The 8,820-nt window shown below is 43.5% G+C and overlaps 1 protein-coding gene across 1 annotated transcript; it reads left to right on the top strand.

Moving 5' to 3' along the window:
* The first annotated feature begins 4,037 nt into the window (after positions 1-4,037).
* Positions 4,038-8,436, top strand: sox1a (SRY-box transcription factor 1a). Its single transcript, XM_054787340.1, has one exon. The coding sequence runs from the start codon at positions 6,072-6,074 to the stop codon at positions 7,188-7,190; it is 1,119 nt and encodes a 372-aa protein (XP_054643315.1). The 5' UTR covers positions 4,038-6,071; the 3' UTR covers positions 7,191-8,436.
* The last annotated feature ends 384 nt before the right edge of the window (positions 8,437-8,820 follow it).

The following is an 8,820-nucleotide window of genomic DNA, read 5'->3' as shown; positions in this document are numbered from 1 at the left end:
GCATCGCCAAGAAAACCATTCTCATCAATTGGAAATCAAGGAAGAAAATGAACATAGCTCTTTACAAAAATCTTTTGTTAGATCATATAGCTATTGAGAGAATGCGTCGAGGAGGCTGCACGTTAAATAGCTTTAATTTAATACGGCATTTGGAAAACAAACGCTTGACGGAATATGGTGAGTTTTCGAGGCTCACGGTGCAGCAGCAGTCAGTCAAACGGCAGCTAACAGAGTAAACGCTGGTCAATACATACTCAATACATACTTTGACAATATTGGGTAGCAGGTTATTGATTTATGCATAATTTTAGCTGTTTGAAATTTTACTGAATCAGCAAATTTTGATATTTGTGATTTTAGAAATGAAGGATTTGTATGTTCTCCGTATGCAGCATTATGGATGATCCTAACTGATCTTTTTTGCAGCGAGCGAAGATTGCGTTTATAGTTATTACCCCATATCTCCACACAGTAAGTTAGATATGGTCATACCAGAGAGCAGTAAAGAGTGTGGGGTGATTTTTGGTCAAGGACAAATTTTGCTTTATCTAATATTGAGGGATTTCTCTCCACCCATTTTTTGTTTTTGTTTCTGTTTTTGTTTGTGGAAAGAAGTTCAAAAGTAAAAGGATCACGTTTCTGTCATGCATGACTCAGTTCAATTAAAGTCGCTTTGTTCAGTTCTACGTCAGTTCTATGTTGTCATGGTTTTCTTGAAAGTGATGTTAAAATTTATCGTCTTGTCTTGTTCTCGTGAACCCAATGTCGTGAGTCAGGCATACAGCTCGCCTTCCAGCCCTGCTCTTGACAGCTGATGTCCAGATGGTCGTACTTGGTCCACTTTCTCTCATGTGCTTCTCCTAAGCGGTCCTCCCACTGCACTGCAAGCTCCATGATGACGACGTTCTTGGTGTTTCTGAGACCAGGGCGCTATGCAGCCTTAGAGTGGTGCTGACAATGTGCTGGGGGAATTTCAGCTGTTCCACAAGATCCACCGAGAGCTGCCAGAGCCACCAGGACCCTGCTGTCTCACCCTTCTGTCCTGCCCTTGGCTGTTCTCCTGCTTTGACAAAGGTCCTTGTGCAGGTGGTGTTGCACAGTCAGCAAACACTGCTGAGCTCTGAGCTTTGTGGTGCTCCCATAGAGAGCCATTTTGCTGAGGCTTCAAGACAACCCCAAGCACCTCCTGGGACAAGCGCTCACCTTCCTCTCCAAGGTCTCCACTGTGGGGACCTCGTAGAAAAACACCAGCCAGAGTATTGACTGATCTTAGCCAGTTGACAGGTGGACTGCACTAAAGAGGAGTCCCTGAGGCTGCTGTCGAACACCTTGCCCAAGCTCTTCACTTGCTTCTCTGAAACTGATGGTATCACTGAGCCTTCTATGTTGAAATGGAACTTACCCATCCGAGCCCACCGAATGAGTTTTTCCAGCCCTGAGACGATCCATGTGCATCCTGGAGCAGACTCTCTGGTGACTGTCAGGTCATCCATCAATGATCGATTCCCACCTCCAACTTGTGCCACTCTGATGTCACTGACCTTGTTGAGATGTCATCCTGAACTATTCGTAGTAATGAAGATTAGCTCCGCAAACGTGGGGCGGCACATAGTGTTTGGTCAAGGTGGTCTGGACCAACTTGTGTGCATTGGCTCTGTCCTAACCACAGCCCTGTGAGGTGAGGTTTCCCTTCTTGAGTCGAGTCACCACTCCAGTGTGCTCTAGTCACCCTATCCCTCAAAAAATATGTGTTTAAATAATATCAATATTTATATTTGTTGATCAAATCTGAACGTGAATGCTTAATTGCAAATATGTGGGGATCCACTGTATCTGTATATTTGTATTCATAGTAATTTCACTTCTTTTTACACTTGAGAGACTGTTGAGAGTGTTAGGAAATTAGAAGCCTGAGGCACCACTTTGAGTTCCCACTCTGATCATTTTTGCATGATGCCCTTGGAATATATTATGAACTAACAGCAATGGTTAACTTATATTTACACTTGTATGAAAAAATATAAGGTGTGAAGCACATCTGCAACTCAAATCATATTCACAGTACTTCCTCATCTTTTTCTTTTTTTTTTTTTTACAAACTGTACTTCTTACAATTGTATGATGGTTAAGAATGTTTAAAACATCGCCCTTGTGAAGTTTTTGATAGCCATGGTTTGGTTTGAACAGGTCCTTTCTACTTGCGTTACTTCCTATGGGGAAACCTAACAGAGACACTCAGCACATGAACACTAGAAACCCTGCGTGCTTCTTGAAATGATCTTTACGTACTTCTTATGGGACTTTCTATCACCCTGTCACCACACCGTGAGGCACCTGCCAACCCCAAAACATCCCCCTTCTCCCCAGCACGTGCACATGGCTGTCACAACCACATGTTGGCAAGCTGTACGTGCTCATGTAAACTGATCTCCTATTCAGTATGGATGCTGACAGGAAGAACTGGACCCATTGCGTGTGTATGATTTACAAAGTCACACCCCTCAAATAAGCATCTTGCGTCCTTTACTTTATTGGATTTGGATGTGGTTCTTCAGGACGATGTGGCGAGCTGGATGGTTGGGGGGGTGCTTGCTCACCAAGTCATTCCCCCCCCTCCTCCTCCTCCTCCTCGAATTCGTCAAAAACCGCCTTTCAGAAGCCACGCAGCTCTTCATGCAGCCCAATCACGCTGGAAAGCCACAAACGCTCTATTTATTACAATACTTGTTTGCGATTGTTCTGTGCCACACAGAAAAACGCCTCCCTGCCAATTATGTTAGCAACGAGCCCCCCTTTTTCCCAGAAAGCAACGATAACGTGGAATAATATTTTTAAGTGTGTGTGTGTGTGTGTGTGTGTGTGCGCGCGCGCGCGGTCGCGTGCGTGTGTGTGTCTGTGCGTATGTCTGTGTGTGCGCGCGCTAGCTGCTGGCTCTTAAACGGGCACCGGGTGCTCGGATTCTTGGCACTGCTGTACCTTGTTGCGGCCATGCTTGTATACGCGTGCATTTTATGGAAGGGTTTTTAGACTTTTTAGGATGCCGGGTGAGAGAGCGGACGTGGAGTGGACGTGGGATAAACGCGTAAGTGAGGGGGGGAAACTCTTCATTGCGGATTTGTTATGCATCCTGTCCTGCGCGTAAAAGGACATTTAATGCAAGGCGGATTTGTGAGATTAAAGGTGATGTTTTTGGAGATACTGTATTTGATGGAACCAGTTGCTTTTTTTGCAGGGAGAAATGCATTTACAATACAATGTGCGTTTTATAACGAGTAATAGTGAAAATGACACTTTTGTGAATGTTTTGGAGTACAAACATCACAAACCATCAATATTTGTGCTCTTTTTTGCATGTATCAAACCCCCAATAGTCGTAGCCAACAGAGGTGGCGGGTTTGCTAAAAGGTGTGAGTGTTTTTTTTGGAAAAGGAAGGGAGGAGGGCGAAAGTGGGGGTTTTAGCAGAGTGCTCGTGTCACAATGAAGGTTAATCCCATGTGTTCAATGCTGAGCAGAGAGGAAGTAACTCAGCAACTCCTTTTCTAACGATGATGCACAGTTCTATGTTGCTGTGCGTGTACACTGTGAGATGCTCCTTATTTATTTACTTATTTAATAGCAGTTCTGACCATTTGAAACATGCACAGAAATGTCCATATTTATATCATTTTTAAATTAGATACAGATCAAATAATAACCCAATAATTTAAATTAATATAAACGATGATAGTACAATTAAATACCGATGCTAATGGTAATGGTTTCATTTATTTTCAACATGCATTCAAGTTCCATTGGAATACATCACATAGTACAATTCACTGTTCCACATGTCCAAAAAGGAGTGGGACGAAGCAGCGCTTATTTAATCCTACCCCCCCCCCCCCCACCCCCCATCCGTTTCACACCAACTGCAATACATTTGTTCACTTCCTGTATTCCAAATATGCTCTTTGCTAGTTTAAAATATATAGGAAAGGAATAGGTAGTATCAATGTGGCAAAATAGGAGTCAAGGTTCTTGAGATGATGGCCTAGGATGATATTATGTTAGATTTTGATCAGTTACAATTATGACAACAAATATGACTATTTGGCTACATCACACATGCAAAACCTTAATTTTAAAAAATATAGAATCCACTTTTATGTGTTGTTTAATTTGTGTTATTTTGGTATAGTGTGTGAACATGATCCAGCTCCCCCCGGTTCCACGTGGACATAAACACTAAGTCAAACTACCAGAGTTTGTGACACAGCAAGTCATGGTTTTTCGTTTCTTACCTTTTTTGTCAAGTTTACAGACTGTCTGGCCTCCTGGAAAGACCAGTTGACTGATGCAGTACATAATAAGATGTCATCACATTGTGCTACTTTAGTGTCCAAGCAATGCAAATTGATTTGAAAATGGAATAAAGCAAATGGTGTTCCGTTCGCCTTTAGTAAACTACAAGACCCACAATGCACCGCAGGACAGGGGCAGTTGTCCCACTGCTGTGGGGCTATTGTCATACAGCTTGAAGTTCCCCTACAATCATCTTTCAATGACAAGAATTTGGACACTTACGCAATTTTATACGTAGGCCCAAACTGCCTTTATGTGTGAGACACACAATGGATTTGATTTTTAAAATGTACTGGATGTATAAATGGCAGCGTACCTTCATTTCCACAGGCTGCTAGAGGAGTTTGGATATTTGGCTCTCAATAGTTTCATTGTCCAGATGTGCTTCATTTTCCTTGTTAATTAACAAATGAAGCACATAAAAGTTTGCAGTTGATATCTGGAACTGAGTGTGACTGAAGCTAACAGAAGCTATGCCAATAAGATCCCATTATATGTTGTCACTGTAGATTAAAAATAGCAGAGCAACAGCAAAAACATGATATGTGGCTCAATCAACACTGCATTGTTAGAATGGCTACATCCACACATTATTTTCATCCAACATTTTTATTCAAAATCCTGACACTTTGTCCATTCACTTTTGAGCCGCTGAAAATAAATTGCAATGGCTGTGAAATAAAATGGCCGTACTTCCTAAATAGTCTATGCCAGGGGTGTCCAAAGTGCAGCCCGCAGGCTATTTGGGCCCTGCGGGTAGTTTTTTATTGGTCCGTATACACAAAGCAGGATTAAGGCCACACTCAAAAGAAAAAAAGTTAGAGAAAATTTAGCATATGCTAATTTATGTAGGGACGGTTTTAGCGTTTTATAAACAAAAGGTGGCTGTGGATTTGTCCTTAAAAACGTTCAACACCTCTGGAGTAACATAAGGAGAAAAAGTTGGAATGTTGAGGGAGGCTGTTTTTTCTTAACTTCTTAGCATGGTAAATTGGTTTTAGCCTTTTTTTACCAAAAGACAAATATGAAAGTACCCTGCATCATTGGATTTTTCAATATGCCGTCTGTGCCAGTTGGGATTAAATAAATAAATAGATCAATTGTACAGGTCGTGTTTTTGTCTACACTTTCATAACCTGATTGTTTTAGTGCTTATCCATTTTGGTGGCCCAAGGCGAAAATCCTAAAAACTAACTTCTGAACATAACTGTAAATGCACTTGAACAGATGTCAAATGTGAGAAAATGTAACTTAAATTCATCCAACTTGTATATTTATAACTTATTTTAAAAACATACATGTAACATGAATGCATGTTTTGTTGTTTATTTGTTTGGAAATGTTTCTTGCCTCCTCCTCCTCTTCCTCCTCTTCCAATGTGTTGTACCTCTGCTGGAGTCAGCTGACCCTGCAGCATGCAAATGAGGCTGCAAGCTTGCTCCTCATTGGCCGCCTGTGCCTCATTTAAGTGCTGTCAGTGCTGGCGTCACATGGCCGCCGCTGCAAGCAACTTGTCAACTCGGAGTGTCTTCAATGTGCATTTTGTCACAGTGGATGTGAAGCAGCAGGGCGACGGCTGCAGCCCCCATCCGGATTGGAGAGCATTTTTGGGGGGAATATTGCTTTCACTTTGGGCTTATTTAAAGACTACTGACACATCCCGTGTGAGATCATCTCATACAACTTTTTTTTTTCTTGCTGGTGAAGTTGTCCCAGAAAAGCTGCTTGAATGTATAGCATGATGATGGAGACCGACCTCCACTCCCCCGGCCCCCAAACCAACACGGCCGGGGGGCAAACGGGGCCCAACGCGGTCTCCAAGGCGAACCAGGAACGGGTGAAGAGACCCATGAACGCCTTCATGGTGTGGTCCCGCGGTCAGCGCAGGAAGATGGCGCAGGAGAACCCCAAAATGCACAACTCAGAGATCAGCAAACGGTTGGGGGCCGAATGGAAGGTGATGTCCGAGGCTGAGAAGCGGCCCTTCATCGACGAGGCCAAGAGGCTGCGGGCCATGCACATGAAGGAGCACCCGGATTACAAGTACAGACCCAGGCGGAAGACCAAGACGCTCCTCAAGAAGGACAAGTACTCCCTCGCTGGTGGACTGCTCACAGGAGCCAGCGGAGCCGGCGGCTTAGGCATGGCGTCCTCCGCGGTGGGCCAGCGACTAGAGAGTCCGGGGGCGCCTCACGGCGGCTCCGCCGGTTCTGGCTACGCGCACATGAACGGCTGGGCGAACGGTGCCTACTCGGGACAGGTGGCTGCAGCTGCGGCCGCCGCTGCCATGATGCAAGAGGCGCACCTCGCCTTCGGACAGCACCCGGGCGGAGGCGCGCACCACGCACTCAACCACCACCACCCGCATCACCACCCCCACCACCACCACGCACACCCGCACCACCACCATCACCACAACCCTCAGCCCGTGCACCGCTACGACATGAGCGCGCTCCAGTACAGCCCCATCTCGAACTCGCAAAGCTACATGAGCGCGTCCCCGTCCGGTTACGGCGCCCTCGGCTACACGCAGCACCAAGCCTCCGCTGTCTCCTCTTCCTCCTCCTCCTCGTCCTCCTCGTCCTCCGCCGCCGCCGCCGCTGCCGCCGCCTCCTCCATGGGGACGCTGGGCTCGCTGGTGAAGTCCGAACCGAGCGTGAGCCCCCCGGTGACCGCAGCCCACCAGCGAGGCCCCTGTCCCGGGGACTTGAGGGAGATGATAAGCATGTACTTGCCCACCGGGGACCCGGGGGACCCCGCCATGCAGAGCCGGCTCCACGCCTTGCCGACACACTACCAGAGCGCCACGGCCGGAGTGAACGGGACGGTCCCGCTGACTCACATCTAAGGACCCCCCACCCAACCCCTGATTTATTATTCAATCATTGGAAACTGCAAACGAACACATAACCAAATATTTACCTCTTTTTTAGCCCCGCTCCTGTCAACTACCTGCATTTTGTACAGAATGTTTATCACATTGTAAAGCAAGGCTACAACATTCTTAGTTTTCCTTTTTAAAAGAATGAGGAGGGGGCTCAGATTTGATTATTTTATTTTTTAGTTATTGTGCTATAATCCTTTTAAGTCTAAGCTACGCCTGGTGCACCTTAGACACCCCCCCCCCCCCCATTTCTTGTAAGTTATTGAAAAAAATGTCTACGATATTAACAGAAAGTGCTTTTAAAAAAAGAAAGAAATGGGAGTTTTTAAAACTTTTATTTTTTTTGTGTTTCCACGTTTTATTGTAACGGTCCCTACTTGTAAAATTGTGAATAATTTTAATATTTGAAAGAAAGGATGACTTGGCAACGTGCTGTTTTAATTGTAACTTATGTGCTTTCCTCCGCAAGAGAGGACAGCCTTTATTACAATGACACACGCAAAGAATGGAATAAATTTCACAAGATGTTGCTTTGAAGTCTTACGTTTGGATACGAAAATATTAGAATTTTAAACCCAACAGATGGCTTCTCTCTGTAGGTTTTAAACTGCTTCCACTGCTCGTGCGTAATGGGACGTAAAACATTCCTTGTAAAACAACATCTATTTTTAAATGTTTCCTGGGAATCAAATCTTACTGTTAAATCACGTCTAATTTATTACGCTCATATTTGCAATGCGAGGCCATCATGATAAACCCTGATAACATCCTTTCTTTTCCAGGTTGGTAAATAACTGTCACAGTTTAGGCCTCATCCCTCGAACCACCTGCTCGTGTTATTGCGGGAAATATGTCATTTAAGTGACATGAAATATTTACATCTAGAGGAAGTGATAACTGTATTGAATTGGCTTTTTTCCTGGCAGTATTGAAAATGGCCTGTACAAATATTTTGTTCATATTTTTAAATCTCAACTGCTAAAGCTGCTCTGCACGTAAACGTAATTATTTTTTCGTTTATTTTGCATATCATAAAATTAGGCAAAACGCGTACTAAATTCCATCCGTCCATCCATTTTCTGTGCCGCTCATCCTCACTAGGGTCGCGGGGGTATGATGGAACCTATCCCAGCTGACTTCGGGGGAGAGGCAGGGTAGCCCATCGCAGACGCATACTAAGTTGTCAAACTTTTTGTCAATTGTAATGTAATCAATATTATTATTGCATTAAAAAATACACACACACACACGTATGTGTATATATATATATATATATATATATATATATATATATATATATATATATATATATATATATATATATATATATATATATACACATACATATATGTGTGTATATATATATATATATATATATATGTATATGTGTATATATATATGTATATATACATATATATATATGTATATATGGGCGTAGGTTTTCGATTCGGTATAAATACGAATAAAAGATTAGGATCAAAAGGGTTATCAACGTAAATTCAATCCACATTTGGAGAGGTTGCCAAGTCTTAATTTAATTTGATCCTTGCATGCTCCATATTATTATTAATTGTTATTAATATTCTTTCCTCAA

Source organism: Dunckerocampus dactyliophorus, chromosome 9, assembly GCF_027744805.1.
Source record: "Dunckerocampus dactyliophorus isolate RoL2022-P2 chromosome 9, RoL_Ddac_1.1, whole genome shotgun sequence".
Taxonomy (NCBI): Eukaryota; Metazoa; Chordata; class Actinopteri; order Syngnathiformes; family Syngnathidae; genus Dunckerocampus; species Dunckerocampus dactyliophorus.
This window is presented reverse-complemented; position numbering and strand designations above follow the sequence as displayed.

Coding starts and splice junctions, on each gene's coding strand:
- sox1a (XM_054787340.1), top strand. CDS start 6,072: ATGTATAGCATGATGATGGAGACCGACCTCCACTCCCCCGGCCCCCAA.